Source organism: Cetorhinus maximus, chromosome 24 (genome assembly GCF_964194155.1).
Source record: "Cetorhinus maximus chromosome 24, sCetMax3.hap1.1, whole genome shotgun sequence".
Lineage (NCBI taxonomy): Eukaryota > Metazoa > Chordata > Chondrichthyes > Lamniformes > Cetorhinidae > Cetorhinus > Cetorhinus maximus.
In genome coordinates, this window is record NC_135902.1 from 24,287,844 (window position 1) to 24,309,901 (window position 22,058).

At 44.0% G+C, this 22,058-nt stretch overlaps 1 protein-coding gene across 1 annotated transcript in view; it reads right to left on the reverse strand.

The window, feature by feature from the left end:
- pik3r6 (phosphoinositide-3-kinase regulatory subunit 6) overlaps positions 1–22,058 on the reverse strand; it is a 125,067-nt gene that overhangs the window by 57,112 nt on the left and 45,897 nt on the right. Inside the window, exons 5-8 of the mRNA XM_078570868.1 lie at positions 20,132–20,223; positions 18,261–18,326; positions 15,728–15,860; positions 11,714–11,783 (exon numbers count right to left, since the gene is read on the reverse strand). Coding sequence (XP_078426994.1) covers positions 11,714–11,783; positions 15,728–15,860; positions 18,261–18,326; positions 20,132–20,223 — 361 coding nt within the window. The remainder of the gene's footprint in view (positions 1–11,713; positions 11,784–15,727; positions 15,861–18,260; positions 18,327–20,131; positions 20,224–22,058) is intronic.

The window sequence follows — 22,058 nt, forward strand, 5'->3', positions numbered from 1 at the left end:
GCCGAGTGTACACAATTTCGATGTGAACATGCCAAACACATTGAAACCCCCTGTCTATTTTTGGGACTATTCGATTTAACACTCTGGGCAGAATCATTCCAGATTTACACTAAGTACGATAGTGGGTGGGTAAAACGACACCCAATGGTGCCTTTTCACACCGTATCATCCCAAACCCGCCACATTATTTATGCATTCTCGGGAAACACCGTTTCCATGGTGGGTGGGCTCTTACTTGCCCGCCACGCCATCACCTTGCCGCTTCATGATACCGGGTGCCATATTTAAAGTCCAGCTGCGCGCACTCATCTCAGTGCTTCCAGCCCACGACTGCTGCAGGGAAGATGTCCACAAAAGGCACAAGACTGCAGCCCCCAGGTTTAACGATGTGTCACTGGAATGCCATTTGGATGTTGTGGAGGCCCGCCACAGTGTCCTCTAGCCCCGCTCTGGCCACAGGATGGGAAGCTGCCTCACCAATCCAGCATGGCAGGTGGTGGCAGCGGTGGTCAGCGCCAATGCCCTGCAAAAGACGACAGCCAACCAGTGCCACTACAGAATGAATGGACTCATCCGTTCCACCAGGGTAAGTCACTCTTCTCATCACTCTCAACTCACACACTCACAAACCCATCATACACCCACAGGGATCTCACACCTCAAGGAACAACACCATTAACTCTCACACACACCCTCACATCTCCATCAGGCTCATATCCTGTGGAGCTCACATCCTCATTCTGTCCATGATTCCACTCATCACATAAACGTTCCGTGCAGTGCCATGTGTCCTACTCACACTCTCTCCATCTGTTCCCATGTAGGAGAAGCTGGCTCACATCAACAGGGAGAGATCCCAGGCCAAGGGGTGGATTGGCCCACATTAGGTCCCTCTCTCACTTTGAGGAGCGTGCCATTGCGCTTAACTTGAACTTCTCTTCCTCTGGTTAATCTTTTGTGTTTTGTCCTATTTTGTTGTTCCTACAACAGTCAATGCTCCTCTTGCTCATTATAAGATTCAAACAAAAGAGCTATTCTCTGTTCACTGCCAAATATCCCCACTTAGTTGAGATCAAGAGTACTCACACAATCTCCTGGTCTAACTAGTTCTTTCCTAGGATTTCAAAACTTTGAAACTCTTTACATTCCTTAGTTTTTCCTTCTTTCTAAAATCTTTTAAAGCACAATCTTAGTATCAGCTAATAATTTTCTAATGTACCTCATCTTCTCATTTACTGTTTCAACGTTTCTGCTATCCAGCACTTTAACTCTCTGACCTTGGTTTCTCAACAAAATAAGTTGGGTAATGTTACATATTTGAAACCTTTTTATGGTTACACAAGAACAATAATCTAGATGTAACAAAACTGACCATCATGGAAATGCAAGAAAGTCAAAATAATTTTTTAAAAAGGAGAAAGCGCCCAAAGTGAAAAGACAAGGTGCTGGGGAGGGGTGGGGCGGCGGGGGGTGGAAGACTATCTGCTCCCCCAGAAGGAAAGTTGGCCAGCAGCCAACGCATCAGAAAGAAGCCCTCCCTGCAGCTATAATACGCTGGGGGAGGGCTAAACTACACGAGACTGAGATGTCCCCTTAGTGGGAGGCAGTCCTGCCCTCGAGAGCTGCCGGTAATCTGATTGGCCAGCAGCTCTAGCAGTGCTAGAGCTCAGTAGTGCACACTGCCAGCACTATAAGGAGGAGCAGGAAAGAGAGTGATGGCTGCTGGAGACAGGGAATCTCTGGGCCTTTAGGGCAGGGAGGGATCTGAGAGTCCAGGGAGAGGGGGGTGGGTGACTGGGTTTTGGAGGACAGGCGGAGAGAAATGAAAGGGGGTACGAAACATCATGAGGGGTTGCCCCTGAGAAGCACAGGATACCCCGAATGATGTGCCCTCCTTTCTTCCTGCCCTTTATCAAGCTGGCCTCAAAAAAAGGACTGCCCACTTCCGCCCATCTGCTAACACCGACCATATTACATGGGTAGTATAATATTGCGGTCAATTGGCTTGGTTACAAGCTCAATTGACCTTTAATTATTTATTTAAATATGGCGGGCAGACTGCCAAGTTCAGCGCCCACCCGCCTACCGTATTATAGGGGGCAGCTCAGGAGTGGGCAAGAAGTGGTGGGCTGGGCAGCCCTTGTATTTTATAAGCCTTCCTGCCAAAACACACCCAGTAGGGAGCTGTTAAATCCAGCCCAAAGATGTAGAAAATTAAATGGAGTTTACAATGTAACTCAAGCACCATGGGATTCCATCTCTGACATGCGAAAAATGGAACCATTATTCTAGTTAACAAAATGTCTAAACTCTATAGGACATTTTATTTAAAGGCAAATACTGATAACATACAGTCATGACATCTCTGTAGACAATCACATTTAATTTACTGGTTAAGGAGTCATGTAATCCCTTGGAGTATTACACGTGTAATTGTTAGAGGGGAAATAAAGGAATACAGTAATGGTTAAGGGACTTGACTTAAAATATCCCAGCATGCAAAACCACAATTGCTAAGTAGTTAACAGTTAAAGGTCAGGCTGGGACAGAGAGAATGCTAAACCTTGCACATTCTCAGGGCTTGAATATCAGCAAGGCCATACTGGATGCAAATATGATAGATTGAGTGTTTTGGGAGTTAGTCTGGAGTCTTAGGTTGAAAAATAACCAAGATTGGGCCTGTTTATAGTAGATAGGGGAAGAACAGATGGTCCTAGTGGAAATAGGAGGGAGGGTCTCTGCCAGGGTGCAGGCAGGCACAGATGATGTAACCTTTGTGACCAGAGATTTGTCTGCTTAACGTAAACCTATATGTTGACGAGATCGGAATCTGGAGGATGTTCTTGTACATGACCAATAATGTATAAACATGTTGAACACTTATAGCTTAGCAGAGTGCTGTCTCAGGCTGTATTGAGACAGTGTTCTCCTTGCATTTGCTCGAATAAATGATCGTAACCTGTGCCTGAGTCTCCTGTGGTTCGTTTGTCAAAGTGACCACAACAGTAATATTAAAGGGTAATCTGGGACTAAAGAACAGCTGCTACTATTATAGAAACACATTCGGAGGAGAAGCAATTTTATATTCTCCTGATGCAAAGAAAAATAAGTCTTAGCAGTAAAAGGTTATAGAGAGCAAAAATAAACAAATTTGACAAGTAAACATCAGTAACTGTCTGAATGTCAGTAAATGAAACACAGGAACAGAAATAGAAAAGGAAGACAGGAAAGAACCTTAAACCAATCCAGAATTAAAAAGTCCACCCAAATCCACAAAAACCACACTGCCCAGAGTTAATACGTATTCAACCCTCACACAACACTGTGAATCCCTACTTTAGAGAACATTCACTTCCTTTTCTTTCCTCTGTTTTTCCTGAAAATAAAGCAGTTTTATTCAATAAAGATCAGTCATGTTTCTCAAATGACATTGATCCATTTCCTTTCAATTAAGGTTCATTCCAACTCAATCTTGAAATTTGTTCTACAAATCCATTATCCTTAGGGAAAAACATTTATTTTCTAATCTAAACAATTAAGAGACACACGGAGAAGACAAATCTTTCAGAGGCAGAGAAAAATAAACATTTTTTAAAAAGGGGGGAGAAATAGCAGAAAAACAAATGTGCGAACACTTAGATTTGGAAGCGAATTGGCAAGGAATGAGAATGTCCGCAAGACAGAATAACCCAGAACATCAACAAGGTCATTTATGCTGGTGTTATGCAGTCAGATAAATTAATCCCCTGTCAGGAAGGTTTAATAATTTTCATAACGTTATTGGAGTTTATTGTAAAGTAGAATAATAATTGTGTGTGTGTGACTTAATTGAATTAAAGACAGCTGGTCTGAAGGCTTTGATGTAAGAGAAGCTAGGTTTGAAATGCTAAATAGGTAAACATGGGTGAAGTTTTAGAATGTGAAGTGTAAAGGGAATATTTGCATTTTTAAATACACCAGAGTAGCTTGAATTCAAAAAAGAGGGTGAAGTGTTACACCTAGCCAGAAGAAGTTAAGAAACAGTGTGTTTATTTTTCCCAAAGATAATTGGTAAAAATAGTACTCTGATAGATTTTTATTATTAGAGAGGTAAAGTCCAAAGAAATAGTGAAATGATGGGAATTTGTATTCAAAGGGGAAAATATGTATAAAGGAGAGAAGGCTGTGTGTAAGGGCAGGCATTTTAATATCTAACACAAGTGTGAAAAGCCTCCAGCATCTAAGCCTCAAACTGCTGTCTCCAAGGGACCGAAGCTGGGAAAAACTCACTTTGAATTCGACTGTTCAGGGAATCGTGTTACTTTGCCTGGGTATTTTAAAATCTATGGCCAAAATTTTTCCGTCGGTGAGTTGTGGGTGGGGCCCACTCGCTGACGCGAAAATGACGTTGGGGGAAACCCCTGATGTCATCCCGCCCCATTTAAATATTCAGGAAGGTGGACGGGCAGCGCGATCAGCTGTTCACCCGCCGACCTGTCAATGGCCAACTGAGGCCATTGACAGGATAATTAAGACAATTACAAGCCCTGCCCGTCCAACCTTAAGGTTGGCGGGCAGGCCAGGAGCCCCAGCGGGTTTCTGAAAAAACATGAAACCTCATCCACTAGCGGGATGAGGTTTCATGTCTGTTTTAAAAAGCTTTAATAAAGTTTTAGTCATATTTATTAACATGTCCCATCGCGTGTGACATTGTCACATGAGGGGGACATGTTAATAATTTTTTAATTTTTCTATTTTTCAAGTTTATCAAACTGGCAGCGCTCTCCCTGAGACAGCACTTAGTCCCAGGGAGCTGTGCACTCTTTCGCGTGCATGCATGAAAGAGCGCACTTTGACAGTTGGGGAGTCCCTCCCCCACTCCCCGCACAGAAAACGCATAGCGCTTAATTGTCTTAATTGGCCCGCCCACTCAAAATGACGGCGGGGTCCGCTTCGGCAGTGGGGTTCGGCTGCTCGCCCGCCGCCAAGCCGGTGGGGCCCACCTGCCCATCGAGGGCTAAATTCTGCCCTATGTGTCTAACTGTTGCCTTAACGGAGGTGTAACTGGGAGTTAGATTAATCAGGGGAGCTGGGAGTTATCATAGTAGTAATTTGTAGACCTATGTATGTGCTTAAAATCTTTTTCTTTTATTAATAGTGTCTAATTTAGTTTTGTAAAAACCCCCTAAGACTCGGTGGACTTACTACTGAATTCAAGGCACGCATCTTTAAATAAATATACAAATTGCAAAACAGTTGTGGCAGTTGTTTCAAGTTTCCATTTGGGATTTGAGCAGCTCAGCAATTACCATCAGCTGTGCCATAACATTCCCACTGGTGTTTCAGACACACAATGCTCCTGTGTAACACGATAGCATAGTACTCGAGGGAGTGGGTGGAAACTTGTAAAGGAAGCCTTCAAAGAAACTGAAAATAGCAGCATTAGCCTGTGGGAGTAGTAAATACTTATTGAACATATTGCAAAACTGAGGTCGCTGTTAGATATCTGCCATCGAGAGCTCATGTGATTTTGTGGCATTTTTAAAGAACGTCTTTAAGTGGAGTATCTAGCAAAGATACTCAAAGATAGGAACAGGGCATTGAAAGGGGAAAAATAAACAGCACAGAATTTGAATGAAACTAACCTGCAACTCTGGACAAATGCAACGTACGAAAAGGTGCCCGTACGAGGAAGTTCAAAAAGTGTCTTACATGCCACGTGGAGAGAGGTGGCTGTGGTATTCACTGCTATCTCTCACCCCGAGGATTGCCGATAAGTGCTAGTAAAAGTTCAATGACCTGACAAAAGCAGACAATGTAAATACATTGGAAGCTCTGCTTCCCCCCTCTCCCCCACTTCCCCATGGGCCTCAGCACCCTGTTCACACTCAAATTAGTAGAAGCACAAATAACTGTTAATACCACACTTTGCTTAAGGGGCAATTACCAATTCAGGATTTTAAACATATATTGCCATTCTCCTAATAGTAATTACTCTCATGCAGAACCTTAAAACCCTGAGTTAACAGTATGAAATCACCAGATATGTAACAGCAGTGGTTTATTGTCACTCAAGAGATATCCCTGAATTGGTAACCAAAGTTCATTCAACTTTGTTACAGTAGTAAGGTAGAGGACCGGAACCAGCATCTCAGACATTAACGAGCAGGTACACTATATGGAACAGGTCATTGAGATTCTGTAAAGCACACAGCTTTAATAGTAGGAGATGGCAAGATTGGCGAGACAGGTTAGTTGGAGCACAATCAGACATTCACCGTGGAATCCCTGTGAGCTTATCTTTCTTTTCTTACAGACTCATCAGAGTAACAGAGACAGAGGATAATCAAGTGGAGGAAAAGTAAAGTAATTGCCTTTTCATCGACTACGCCAACAACAAGGCAGAGGATTAGAAGGATCAGGCCATATCGGAGTACCTACAGCAAGATCCTATCCCATGTTCCTCTGCCAACACCATGATGACAGCCCTTGCTCTTGTATACCCTTGCACCAGCTTAAACACATTCAAACGGTGGACTTCAATCGGGAAAGTGAGGATGTGACACCAGGTGATTCGCAAAGCACAAGAGACTTGGAGGAAGAGGGAGTGGAGGTCAAAGAGAAGGCTTAAAGTCATAGAACCCATGAAATCATCTGAAAACTAGGAATCTCACAATTATGTTGAGTTTCTGAGGTCAGTCTCCAGGGTTATCCAGCAACTGACATGTATGACTGAAGTCTATGGCCCTTATTTGTGGTAACATAAGGGAAGATTTATCTTGTTGCAGGAATCAACGTAGCATGTGTCAGCTAGAGCGGAATCACCAGGCTGCCTGGGCAGACGCTCCACAAATAAGGCCAGAGGTGGCTCCCTACAGGACCAACTGCCATGAGAGGAGGACCTCCTCAGTTACGTGAGTATTTTGTAGCACAAGAGTAGCCAACCACCTACTGCAATGCAGCAATCACAGAGGAATCTTTAAGTGATGGTCTACTCCATGCTGTCTACCTCCAAAACAGGTAAGACCACCTCCTTAGGAATCGTCATGTCCAGACTACTTTTGAATGGCAGAATTATACAGGACATAGGGCAATGCAGGATATGCAATCTGGAGAAATTACAAAGCCCCTTTAAGATCCCGATGGTTCTCTCTGGGACAACTCTGATAGAGCCATGTGTCTGTTTCTTAAGAGTGTTTGGCACTTTCTGTTTCTCCTCCTTTGTGATGTTGCTTAATTTCAGTGTCTGTTTCAAGTTCCTTCCTTAATTTGTTTGTTCTCATTATCCTTTTAATCTTCAAAATAAACTCTATTTCTTTGAAAAACAATATGTCTGCTGTGAACATTACTTCTCGATTTATTGCACATATCTGGCTACTGTACTTTTTCTCTCCAACTGTTTCAAACATCAACTATGTGAACTGACTAGACGCTCCAAAATGCCCATTTTCTATTCTCTATTTGACTATTAAGAAAAAAGAACTCCCAACAGCTTGCTTACTGCAATAAAAATTTCCATTAGCACAGATAAACAATCTGCACAGGGTTTATACAGCCATAATTTGATGCTGTGCAGGACACTTACAAGATTCCTGAGCATACAATGCCATTTTTGCTGATGTTAGAATCTGCTCTGAAAATTGTGAGAAAAGCAGTTTTTCTCTATTGTTATCCAGGAATGGAATCACATTTGGCTTCACAATCGTGTCACACTGAGGGCAGAATCATCCCAGATTTGCAGTAAGTGCGGTAGCAGGCCAGAAAAAGAACATTTTACCTGCCGGCCATGGTGGTGGCTTTTCACGTCGTATCATCCCAAACCCGCCTCATTAATCATGCATTCCCAGGAAACACGCTGTTTCAATGGTGGCCGGGGCTCCTTTGCCCACCACAGCGTCACCTCGCTGCTTCCTCATGCCGAGTCACATATTTAAAGTGCAGCCACACACACACCTCTCAGTGCTTCCAGCCCAGGACTGCTGCACAGAAAACATTGCCCTGAAAGGTAAGAAGACTGCAGCCTCCAGGCTCAATGATGCATCCCTGGAATGCCTTTTAAACACTGTGGAAGCTCACCATGATGTCCTCTACCCCACCCTGGCCACAGAGGTCCAGCAATCTCACTACTCCAGCTTGGTAGGCAGTGGCAGTGGTGGTCAGTGCCAATGCTGCACAGGAGAGGCTTGCCATCCAATGAGGAAAGAGGATGAATGATCTCATCCTTGCCGCCAGGGTAAGGCAACCACCTCATCACTCTAAACTCACACAATCACAAGCCCATCACATAGGGTAGAAATTTTCCTATGGCTGTTCGGGAGCTGACGCGGGTGGGTGCAGAACCGATCGCTGCCAGCAGTCGGCTCATGCTGCCATTTTAAGCAAGCGGACCAATTAAGGCCCACCCAGCGTGAATCATGGCTCCCGAGAACAGCAGGAAGAGGCGGGCAGCGGCAGGTGTCCAATGACTGCCGGGTCCAATGGCGACCCGGCAGCCTGTTTACAAACAGTGCAGGCAGCCTCACAAAGGCTGCCAATGATAGCGCACAGGATGATGTCAGACAGCGCTCTCGGAGAGCAGACCAGGCAGGAGGGCAGGTTGGCGGGGCAGTATGCCCCGAGATCTTCAGATGAGTGCCTCGCTGCCCTCTTCGAGAAGGTGGCAGCATGCCACGACATCATAGTGCCATAGACGGGAGGAGGTGGCAGGAAGGGTCAGTTCCCACGATGTGGTGAGGCGCACCTGGGTGCAGTGCCGCAAGCGAATCAATGACCTCTTGCGATTGGGAAGGGTGAGTACCATATGTTGGCATGGGTCACTTAGCACAGCAGTTAGATTGGCCCCTGTGGCCCCACAGCCCCCCCAACTCAGAATTTTGTTTTTGTATTCATTCATTCATTCACGGCATGTGACTTTCGCTGGGTGGGCCAGCATTTATTGCCCATGCCTAGTTGCCCTTGAGAGGGTGGTGCTGCACTGCCTTCTGTATCTGCTGCATGTGGTGCAGGTACACCCACAGTGCTGTTTTGGGGGTGAGATCCAGAATCTGGACCTAGGCTCAGTGGGGGAGCGCCGAAACATTTCAAAGTCAGGATGCTGACTGACTTGGAAGGGAACTTCCAGGTGGTGGTGATCCCATCTATCTGCTGCCCTTGTGCTTCTAGATGGTAGTGCTCCTTGGTTTGAAAGGTCTTACAGTGTAAGTGGCAAATGTGATGGAGGCAGCATCTAGGCAAGGGGGTGAGCCCTGGCTGCTGGGAGTGAGTGTATGGCGGCTCTAGGGTTAAGAATCGGATGAGCCCTGTGAGGTATTCCTCAGGTGGGGGTGGCAAGGCTGCAATGGCAATGCAGGTACAGGGTGGACTAATCAATGCTCCTCTCTCCTTTCAGGAGAAGACAGCACACAATAATGCTGAGCGGCTGCAGGCTGGCGGAGGGCAGCCCCACCTTCTCATCATGACCAGATATGAGCAGGAGGCACTGGAGCTGGAGAGGCGCCATGCACCCAGGTCAACCAGCCGTGGTGAGGTTGGGGTGCCACTGGGAAGTAAGAGTGCCGTGCGCTGAGGTTACAATGTCTGTCAATGCAAACATCCCACTGTTGACTATTTATTGATTTCAGCATCCAACATGGGTTGCCCATTGATAATGGATGCAGCATCCTGATCCGGGTGCCAGGCATACACATTAACAGTGTAACAACTTCAACTAATCAAATGTCCTTGTTCTTCCTTTCAGCCTCACCAGAGCATGCCCGGACTCAGGAAGCAGAGGGGCCGCCGCTAACCCCTGAGGGCACTGGAGATATAAACGCACCAGCGTCACACCCTCTCAGCCAGGCAGGCACCAGCGCAGATACCAGCACCTTGGTAGGAATAAGATCGTCAGCTAGTATCTCGGTGCACAGTGGTGAGGGCACTTCATATTTGCTTGAGGTGCAGGCAGAGGCAGTCGTGTGCCCAGGGCGCCGGCAGTCGGAGGAATGCTGGGGACCAGGAACATGCTCAGTCGGTGGCTGATGATGTACCTCTGGAATCGTCCCTGAGGCAGCAGATGCTGGAAGTCTAGCAGGGTGTGTGGGAGGATCTGGCAGAGATACATGAGGGAAAATGTGCCATTGTCTCTGTGATGGAGGAGTCCATGCAGAGCATGAGCAATGCAATGACCCTCATGGCTGAGCCCAATGCCTCCTCCATGGAGAGAGTGGCGACTCTCATAGAGAGGCTCCTCCAAAAGAACAATCAGGGATTCCTGGGGATGCGCTCAGACCAGCAAGCCCTCACAGCGGTAATGACCTCAGGTGGTCAGTGTCAGTGTGGGAGATGGATTGGGCACCCAGTATCCCAGCTAGGTGCCCATCCATCAATGGTGAGCAGGGAGGTCCAAAGCCACCTCACGTTGGCGCACGAGCTGCCTGTTGTCTCTGCGGGCTCCTCTCAGGGCGCTCCGGATGACGGCGACAGCTCATCCGCCCCTCTGCCAGTGACTGTGGCATCTGATGAGGCTGCAGCGACTGGGGAGATGCCAGCTGTGCCCTGGCCGCTCCCTCTCAGCCGGGGCCAGCACAGGCTCCAAGACAGCCAAGGTCATCAAGGCCAACAGGACAGCAGAGTGAGCAGGCTGTCTCCAATGCCGGTGCCAGTGAGGGGGGAGCACCTAGATTTAGCACCCGCAAAGGAAAACATAAATCACCTTAATCACAACACGGGCTTATCACTGGTGGTTTTCTTTTGCCCCACGTTTAAGTTGTTTTTAAGTTGGTGTGCTGTTCAACACCTTTTAATGTACTTTGATTTCTGTATGCAAGTTGGCAATCATTAAATGTTTTGGTTCTCAACAAGCCTCTGGGTGCTTCATCAGTTCTGCAGGTGCAGGGGAACCCATGATGTTATGAGTGATTTGTTTGTCATTGAGATTTATTGACAAGTCACATAGTTTATGTTCCTAACCAGGTAAATGTTGCTCTCAGGTTTCAATTATGGAGCCTGCAGCCCTGACATGTGGTAGTGGTTCATCTTTGGTCGACTAGCTGAAGGAGCGATCAACTTGTGCCCTCACACACACCCTGGGTTACCCTCCTTCCCCAGTAAGCCCTAGCCCTGCAGCCATTGAAAAGCCACTCCCACCTTACAGCTGGTCTGGTAGGTAGAGTCCTGTCCATGAGTCCCCCTAAAAGTGATGTGGTGCTGCCTGTGAAGCCTGGCGCTGATGACTGTGAGTGCTGCCCGAAGCAAGGTAGGTAAACAAACCTCGAAGCCCCAAGCGAGAAGGACAGGTCGCCAGTTGCATGCTGCTTAGCTACAGTTGTGAAACACGCTGACGTGCTTGGATGATCCAGTGTGAGGGGAATGATTCCGGTGAGCTGGGCTTATAGTGATACGCAGATGTATTACAATGAGATTCTGACGGCAGGAAACACGGCCATTGATGGGCAGAGCGGACAATTGCCAACTGATTTCACGACGTTGTGAAACTGATTTTTGGCCATCTCGCCATATTGTCCACTCACACTGCTAAACATGCCCTATGCACCCACACAATGCTAAACAACGGCATGGAAAATTCCGCCCTGAGTCTCCAGCCCCGGGCTGTCATTATTCTCCTGTAAAGGGACCGTGGAGTCTGTCCCCTACATATAAATGATCCCAAAGCTCAAAATATGTGATATATGCTGCACTACTGCCATTTATTCTATAGATACTTTTATCCAGTTATCATCTATTTGATCATACTTACTTTTCCCAGTGTGGAAATGAGTCATTTTTCAGACCATGTTCAGAAATAATTAACCTCTGGTATAATATACCTGTAAAAATAATAGGCTTTAATGAGAGTTGATGGTGCATATCTCCAAGTTTAATAAAACTATTTTATCCAATTGCCTATCAATACAAGTTTGGTAATATCTTATCTAGGACAGACAATTAGAGCTGATCTTTACTTCAAGAAATATCAATGTTATAACATATTTATTCATGAAAAAACATATTTAACAGAATAAAATTATTAGCTAGGAGGCTCAAATTAGGTAATCATATGAATGGACATAGTACACATGGGGTCGTAACTTCCAAGCTCCAGAGCGTTGTATCTGGGGAGTACCCCAAAGATGCGTTGGGGAAACCCCCCCCCCACCCCCAAGAAAGAATTGCATGGCAATTGCCCGTGAAGTGCAAACTTCCCATGGGGAATTGCCCTGCACCGGCAACCGTCCGAAAATTGCAATTTAAATGGCAAACTTCAGATGGTTCTGACTGACTTACATCAATAGTTAGCCAGAAACAATTAGAAGAATTAAAACCACTTCTAGCTTAAGAGTCAGAGTTATACAGCACAGAAACAGGCCCTTCGGACTATCGTGTCTGTGCCGGCCATCAAGCACCAATCTATTGTAACCCTATTTCCCAGCACTTGGCCCTGTTTGCTATGGCGTTTCAAGTGCTTATCTAAATACTTCTTAAATGTTGTGAGGGCTCCTGCCTCTACCACTCCCTCAGGCAGTGTATTCCAGATTCCAACCACCCTCTGGGTGAAAAAATCCCTCCTCAAATCCCCTCTAAACCTCCTGCCCCTTACCTTAAATCTATGCCCCCTGGTTATTGACACCTCCGCTAAGGGGAAAAGTTTCTTCCTATCTATCCTATCTATGCTCCTCATAATTTTATATACCTCCATCAGGTCCCCCCTCAACCTTCTCTGTTCCAAGGAAAACAACCCTTGCCTATCCAGTCTCTCTTTAAACACTTCAGCCCAGGCAACATCCTGGTGAATCTCCTCTGCACCCTCTCCAGTGCAATCATATCCTTCCTATAGTGTGGCGACCAGAACTGCACACAGGACTCCAGCTGTGGCCTAACTAGCGTTTTATACAGCTCCAATATAACCTCCCTGCTCTTATATTCTATGCCTCGGCTAATAAAGGCAAGTATCCTGTATGCCTTCTTAGCCACCTTATCTACCTGTGCTGCTGCCTTCAGGGATCTATGGACATGTACACCAAGGTCCCTCTGATCCTCTGTACTTCCTCGGGTCCTAGTATTCATTGTGTATTCCCTTGCCGTGTTAGTCCTCCCAAAATGCATCACCCCACACTTCTCAGGACTAAATTCCATTTGCCATTGCTCTGCCCATCTTACCAGCCCATCTATATCACCTGGGTAACTGTTATACATACCCACAGCAATCCTCTAAGTGGATCCCCCACATCCCCGAACCCCCAATGGACTCCCCCTGATTAACCCCCACTTCAAAACGGGCCTTTCCACCACCCATCCCCCTACCACTCCCCCACCCCTCCCACACACCCCCCACCCCCCCCACCCCACCAAGGGGCCAACTGCCCCCTTGTCTCACTTCAGGGGTTTCTACATGCCCTACAAAGCTCTGGCCAGAAATTGACAACACAATCTCTTTTCGCATAATTTTTTTTTGCCCATTTTTTTCTCCATTCTTGAGTATATCTAAGAATTATTTCAACTTTTTGATACATTACCATCAGACGCTATTGTTAATTTAATCTTACTGATGCCTGTCAGTAAGCTCCACAGCTGTGTTTATTTGGCTTCATCTGTTCTGGTCATTCTAAGTTTCACTTCCTCAGAACTAACAGGATTAAGACCAACCTGGTGGGCAGGACTACACGATATTTTGTGGCATGTGGAGATCGACAATCACAAGAGTTAAACCTAATTACTATAGGCAGGATTTTTACCTTGTCGGGCAGGCATGGCGAGGGAGCCCGGGAGCGGTCCTGAAGCCAATCGCTGCCCGCGATCAGGCCCCGGCATCGATTTCACGCTGGCTGGCCACTTAACGGTCAGCCAGCGCGAAGCACGCACTGCAACGCTGAGCGCTGCCGGGGTGGGGGTGGGAAGAGGGCGAGCATGGACGTTTGCACATGCACATGTTATGGTACGCACGTCAGGGAGCTGAAGATTTTTAGAATCAAAAATAAAGAATATACAGACGTTAAAAACTTGTCTCCTCATGTGATTCTGTCACATGAGCAGGGGCATGTTGTAAATGATATTTCAAAACTTTAATCTTATTTTTAATTCCTGTTGGAAACCTCGTCCTGCCCTTGGATGAAGTTTCATAAAAAATCCACTTAACCTTTTTGACCGTAGGTTGGACGGAGAGTGAAAAATTGCATTCAATTAATACTTTAACGGCCTTAATAGGTAACTGTTAACTGTTGGCGGGCGCATTGCCAACTCCTGCATGCGCCTACCAACCGAAATATCACGCGAGTGCGCAATGATGTCGGGATGCTCGCCCAATGTCATCACACGTCATTTTACGCTTGAGCAGGTAGGGCGCGCCCGCCCACTCAGTGAAAAATTCAGCCCTATGTTCCTCTTTGCAAAAGATATTTACAGAGCTGAGGAGATATTTCTTCACGGGGCAGGGTTTCCCAGCCCCGCCGACCGCCGGGATCGGCCGGTCCTACCGAAACTCAATGGACGTTTGGCTGGGCCACCGCGTATGGGGCCAGAAATTCCCGGCCATGGTCTCATCTTATAGAATCAGTTAGTCAACCTCAGCCTGACTATCTCTGTCCCATCAGCCACGTAATCATAATTGGCTGACATTTAATGAGACACACATACTTTGCAGTAAAATCACTTGGTATCCTAGCTATAGATCAGTACCCTGTCCAATTTACATCAGAACTGAAGAGGTTAAACTAAATCATAATGACCCCCAAATAATAGTACAGCAAAAAAATTAGAAGTCATCATTTGTTAAATACAATATTCACTAAAAGTAAGAACTCCTGTTATTTATTTTAAATAATCTTATGACTCTGTGCCTCTGTAGGTGAACATTTTTCCTTCTCATCATGTTAATTTGGTAGGTTACACCTATAACTAGATGCTAATGACCGAGTCGACACTTTAATCATACATGCCAGATCTTGGTGCATGTTAAATTTTACCTTGATAAAATAATACTACAGGCATGTATTTGTATAACACAATAAGGTGGGTAGAACTTCAACAGGCAGTGCAGGGACTGACTGTTTGTGAAAAGAGTGTTTATAATAGTTTTCTTAATTAACCCTGTAAGTAAGGCATGTTAACATTATAAAGCCAGCTGTTGATAAGTAACTAATAAAAATAATTGTGCATGTTACATTCCAGCACTTGGTATTACCCTGATTCATTCATCTTATACTTATATAGATAGATATTTAGCTCTGTTGCCAAATTTCATTAGGATAACAGTAGGTATATATAAAAATCAGCCGGCAGCTTGTCCAACTAAAATCAAACCATCTATTAGAATACTGGCTTGCAGGTTTTCTGAAGCCAAGTGGGAAGATTCCCTTCCACACATCTGCCTCTCCATTAGTGAGTCAAGCTGGCTGGTCAACCATGATGCTTTGAAGTACTATGTATATGCTCATTTGGATATTGGAATACTGAGCTAGTCGTAAAGGATTGGCTTGTTTCAAACTTGCATCACCTGGTGAGTCCCTTTGAGCTACCATGGCCAGAAGGAAACCCGCTTGATGGAGACTGTTGGAAGCTGCTTTTTCCCACAAGCTGAGGTTTGAAGAGTTTGTGGAGACATGCAGTGCAATTCTGGAATTTAGAATGAGGGGAAAGGAAAGCCCAGCTTTCCCCCACCAGCTAGTGGTTATACCTACACTCATAGGGAAGCAATACATGAAAGGGATTAATTATAATAACTGTATCCTGCAGTATTTAAAGGGTTTCATTCATCACTTAGAGTGTGTTCACATACCTGGTGCTTTTCTTTCAGCTTTTAACATAATCGCATATTCATGTGCAAGGGTGCAGTAGGGTTTGGCGAAGGATAGCAGCTTTTTGCAAAATTTATATGCTTTTTCGTGAAGATCATCAGGAATATACACAGCCTGGAAAGGAAAACAGTTCATGACCAATGGAGTTGTCAGAAATTGTGTGTTAATTATATAATCGTTTATTCGATGAGAAGTAACTTGGCAAATTCATTAACCAAAATGGTGGCAGTTAAGTGCGGCCACAGCAGACACAAACTTGACATGCAAACTTAAAATGAGAAATTGAGAGAAGACAATAAAGCAGTATGAAATGAAAATGAAAGGTGGTTTTTGATGTGCTAGAGACCAAAATATACAATTGGGATTTACAATCGGTGAAAGGCTTAGGTTTTGCTTTTGTTGTTCCCTCCATAAATTTAGTTTTAAAATATTCTTCACACTCCCAACCACAGCAGGATTTCGGCATTAAGCTCAAAAGTATAATAATATTGCAATGTTGGAAATTATCCCAAGAAGACAAATGATTGAGAAATGCATTGTCAGACACACAGCATTGTCAGATAAAATCTACTACTTGCTACCTGCTAAACGGCCTTGTGGCACTAGGCATGTTCCTCTATGGGGTTCCAACTAACATTCACCCCTCAGTCAACATTGCCAAAAACAGGTTAACTGGTCAACTATCTGAATGTTATCTGGCTATTGTCATGGGCAGATTGGCCACCATGTTGGTCTATATTAGGGCAGCGGTGACACTTCAAAAGTAACTTGTTGGTTGTAAAACACTTTGGTGATCCTGAGGATACAAAAGTTGCTAAAAGGGCAATTTTTTAAAATGTTAATGTAACTACAGTACCTAAAACAAAAATAAGAATACTTCCTCGAAGAATGGTACTATATCTTAATTAAAATCTTACTTTAGACATCCCCAAAGGATGCAAACAAACAAACTAGAAAGTTGTGTTCCAGCTCTACCCACGCTCCCCCCACCCCGCCCCCCCCGCCCCTAAGCCAGCTTATATTTCACCTCTTTTCTATTTTTACTTTGTTCTGTTGAAGAGTCATATAGGCTCGAAACGTTAACTGTGCTCCTCTCCGCAGATGCTGCCAGACCTGCTGAGTTTTTCCAGGTATTTTTATTTTTGTTTTGGATTTCCAGCATCCGCAGTTTTTTGCTTTTATCTAGAAAGTTGTAGGATCTGCCCATATCAAACTAACAAAGTTGTTTCAAAAACAAAAACAATTGGAGATTAGCATCCACAATTTCTACAAGGATGGGGGCATTTGATTGTCAGGAAGGTTTTATGAAGGATTGTCGTCAGTCGAATTTTCTCCTACATCTAAAACTAAAGAGATTGTATCCCTCCATTCAAATATATTTGCACTTTTGAAATGTTAGAGATTTTGAAGGTGCAAATTATACTTGCACATTTCTTTTAATATAAATTGACTCCAATCCAACTACATCAAATACCTCATTAGAATGGAATCTATACACAGCACTTTTTTGCTCAGGTAAAATGTTGCACAGTTTTTGAAAACAACAACTTGTCTGAGTACATGACAACTTTTTATGCATTTTTATCTTACATCCTTGGATGTTGTATCAAAAGAAAAGCAAAAGTGATGAAAACTGTCCGTGTCTCTGCTTGCTTGAGCAGACTAAGTTACATTGGAGAACCCAGACTGTTCTTTTAATGCATCATAACTCTTCATGCTTTGCAATGGAGCTTAAAAAAGATAACAGTTATAGGGACTATATAACATTACTGTTCAGTAAGCTTGACAGTTTTAAAAACAAGACAAATTACTTCCTGGTATGTTGCTCAATCTTTTCGGGGTTTATCCACTGAGTTTGGAAAGCAGATTCATATCTATCAAGGAAGCAAATATGGAAGACACTGTTTTCAATGTCATCCACTAACATCTCCACAGTTCTTTTATTTAAAGGTAATGAATTGCTGGCAGCTAAGACCCTTCTTTCAGCCATTATGAGGAGTTAATGAGATCAGGCTGGTGATGACCTCGCCTCCAATTGTCCCTCCCTCCCTTGTCTCGAGTACGGGTCTTCCATTGGAGCAAATCTTTCAACGTGATGTTTAACTGTGTGATCTCCAGAAGAGACTCTTATTTGGTCAAGAAAGCCATTTATAAAAAGCCGCATGTACATGCTTTGCACATCTCAAAAAATCATTTGGAACCTTAATGAGTTGCGAATGAACTTCTAATTGTGTCATTTGTTGTGGTCCAATGATAAACTGTTGAAGCGGTGTTTTGAGCAGCACTTGCCCATAATTTCTTAAGTCAATTCCTGGTGGATAGATTTTCAAAACCGCACTGCTGGGATTAAATCTGGCTCATATAGCAATGAATGTTGAGGTACCACCAATGCTTAAATATTAAACATATTAAACTTGTATGCTAAATAACAATTTAAAAATTACACTGTCAAAAATATTTATTTTACACTTATCTTGCAAATCGAATATCAACCAGCATTCACTCTGTACCCACCTGAATAATGGCATACATTAAAATGTTCAGTAAAGGTAGAATGTAGTGCTTACTGTTTTTCTTCGCCTGTTAAAAGAAAATCCAGTTATTTTGGGATTCAAGACTTAACGCCTCTTTAGAATCAGGCCATTAACAAATTAAATGTAGCTCATATTTTCTATTTTATTAATTATGTAGTTTTTTATATGGGATGTAGAGTTTTGTGTTCAAAAGGAAGGATTGCCTGTGTGGGGAATAGAGTACAGAGAATCAACATATGCCCTCAGTAGTCAAATACATGCACAAGTTCAATGCACTCTACCCCTTAAAAATATCTTAACCTCGAACTTGGCGGGGGGGATGTGGGGTTTGAGGGGACATTTCCTCCATTTACTATTTATAATAACATCGTAAACGTATGTATAAAAGAGAATATGAATGATCTTGCTACAAATAGAAAAAAATCTTTTACCCCACACTCTGAATTTGTCATTTCTTACACTTCATCTCCTGGGAGGCAGACTGGCAATTTAATCCCTTTTTGGAGTTGCATTCGGACATTGGATTGTCAAGCGAATTTTACTGAATATGACCAAAGTTCAAATGCTAAAGTTCATAAACTTAGCAACATTACTGAGACCCAGATTGATCAAATCTTACCTCAGGCAATGGTCTGACTTCAGAGTTTAGGTAATTATACTGGCTACCAGGATTCATTCTTAATTCCACATGCCTAATCCTTTGGCTTGTGTCTCCTCTGACAACTAATGCCTTAACATTGTAATCACTGACCCTTGTGTATCTAGTATTGGGGCACATGCGCTATGCTTCTGTTATTAATTTAAAACCTCTTGTTTCCTTTTAGCCACTATTTTTATCCAATGCCCAAGCAGCAGCCAATGTGTAGTGAGATGTAGTTTTTCTGAAGTCGGTAGGTGGTAGAATGTTTGTATTCTAATTAAAATTTCTCATTTGCGATATACATTGTGGCAATGTCTGATATGAGTGGCCCTCCTTTTTAAACCACTAAAACCTTCAAAATCAACATCTTCACAAAATGTTGTTGCTAAGTTCAATGACAACTGGTAGGGTACTGCAGTTGCTTGCTTCTATGCAAGATGGTTGAAGGATCTGTATCTATGGAATACCATGCACAGGATTTTGCCCTTGGCGGGGGTGCTCGGCGGGGGCGGGCAGAGGTGGTCCGGAAGCCGACCACTGCCCGCGATCAGCACTGCACCGCAACTTTACACAGAGCAGGCCAATTAAGGCCCGACCAACGTGGAACACGAAGCGGCAGCACTCAGTGCTCCCTGTGCGGGTGGGTGGGGGGGTGCGGGCTAGTGGGCCAAGTGTGAACTTCACGCATGCCCCCGAAAGAGCGCTTCAATCTCTCTGAGGCATGGAGCTGCCTCAGGGAGATGAAGTTCTGTTTAAAAAAACTAATGAAGAAAATAAAAATGTCACAAAACATGTCCCCTGACAGAGTCACATGAGCAGGGGCGCATGTTTTTAAGTCAAGCGTAAAATTTTTATTTTGTTTTCATTTGCTTTAGGAAACATCATCCCGCCCATGGATGAGGTTTCCTAAAAAGTGCAAAGGCTGCTTGGCGTTTCTGTGTAAATTTGAATTGAATTACCTTTTTAATGGCCTTAATAGGCCTTTCAATTGTCAGTGGGCTGCTGCCGACTCTGGCACGCGCCCACTGAACGAAATGTGGCGGGACTACACGATGATGTCAGGGCGCTTGCCCAACGTCATCGCGTGTCATTTTACGTTCAGCTGAGTTGGGCATGCGCCCGCACGCCGTGCTCAATATTCTGACCCATGGGCTTATCAGTCTTTCATAACCATCGGAAAATCACATGTATTCTTTCAAATAATTTCTCACCAGTTCCAGTTCACTAATAAGAATTTTAACTAGAAAAATGTTGTTGTACGGATCTCGTTCAGTCTTCTTATGCAATGTCCATCTAAACACCCCTGTAGAAAAAAATAAATACAATGGTTTTATTGTTGACAATAATTCAAATAAATGTATTTATGCCTGAGAAGGTGGGGCTGATTGTCTGTCAGAAAGCCAGAAATATAAAATGGTTCTAAAAAAGCAGAGTTAGGTGTAAACAATCAGGGTCCCTGAGCAAAACACGGAGGCTCCGAAAATATATTCCCTTTTCAAATATGAAAATTAAAGTTTCCAGCCATCTGAACAACATTCATGCACATTAGGCATTGTATGTTTAAGGGCATGTGATCATGGTAGCTTTTTAATGTGATTTATATTGATGCCATAAAAAGTTTTTAAAGAAATAACGCACAGTGCAGATCTCAATGAGGTAAAAGCAAAACGAGTTAAAAAAAAAGCATCAAAACACGAGAAAGATAATACTTTCTGTTTCGCCTAAAAGTCTAGGCTTAATTTTACACACGTTTTGAACCAGCATCACTGCAGGAAAGTTGCATGCACGGCTTGTTAGCCTGGGGCAGATCTATCATAATGAACTGAGATGCACGTTGGGGCAGGAATCACTAGATGGGCGTAAGAGAGGAAATTATGCGAGAGTGTAATTGTCTGTGTAACGCAGGTGCTCCCGAGTTTACCTTGTTCTTTTACGCTAGGTATTCCTCTTACAGCCCAGTTAAAAATATCTCTGAATGTAAATACACAAGAAATTTCATGACCTTTTTAGCTTAAAAAATAGTTATTTATGCTCTGTGAAAGTTTAAATGTTTTAAACAATAAGGAATTATAGCTATCGGAGCAGTTATGTTGTCTGGCAAGTACCAAATGGTTCCAGCAACATACACTATATATTTCTATCTATACATGTCTTTATAAACCTCGAATTACATTAAGACAATGTAGGGCTTTAAAATAATATCCTCCAAACTGCAGTCTTATTTGAGGTTTATTAAGTTTGTACTAACACAAGATAGTTTGTTCACAGTACAAGTTAAATAACCTGATTAAACTTATATTATCTGTGTGTTACCATTTTGAAGAACTGGATAATGTGTCTCTCTCTCCAATCCCCCAATTTCTTTTCAATGTTCAGCTCCATTCGCGACTCCTCAGATACTGAAACAGTCCATGTCCAAATTCAGCAAAACCTGGACAATATCCAGGCTTGGGCTAACAAGTGACAAGTAACATTCACACCACACAAGTGCCAGGCAATGACCATTTCAAAAAAGGGAGAATCCAACCATCGCCCCTTGACATTCAATGGCATTACCATCACTGAATCCCCCACTATCAACATTGACCAGAAACTGAACTAGCCATATAAATACTATGGCTACAAGAGCAGCTCAGAGACTGGGAATTGTGCAATGAGTAACTCACCTCCTGACTTCCCAAAGCCTGTCCACCATTTACAAGGCACAAGTCAGGAGTGTGATGGAATACTCCCCACTTGCCTGGTTGAGTGCAGCTCCAACAACACTCAAGAAGCTTGACATCATCCAGAACAAAGCAGCCCGCTTGATTGGCACCACATCCACAAATATTCACTCCCTCCACCAACGATGCACAGTAGCAGCAGTGTGTACCATCTACAAGATGCCACTGCATTAATTCACCAAGGCTCCTTTGATAGCACCTTCCAAACCCACGACCGCTACCACCTAGAAGGACAAGGGCAGCAGGCACATGAGAACACCACCACCTGGAAGTTCCCCTCCAAGTCACTCACCATCCTGACTTGGAAATATATCGCTGTTCCTTCACTGTTGCTGAGTCAAAATCCTGGAGCTCCCTCCCTAACAGCACTGTTGGTGTACCCACACCACATGGACTGCAGCAGTTCAAGAAGGCA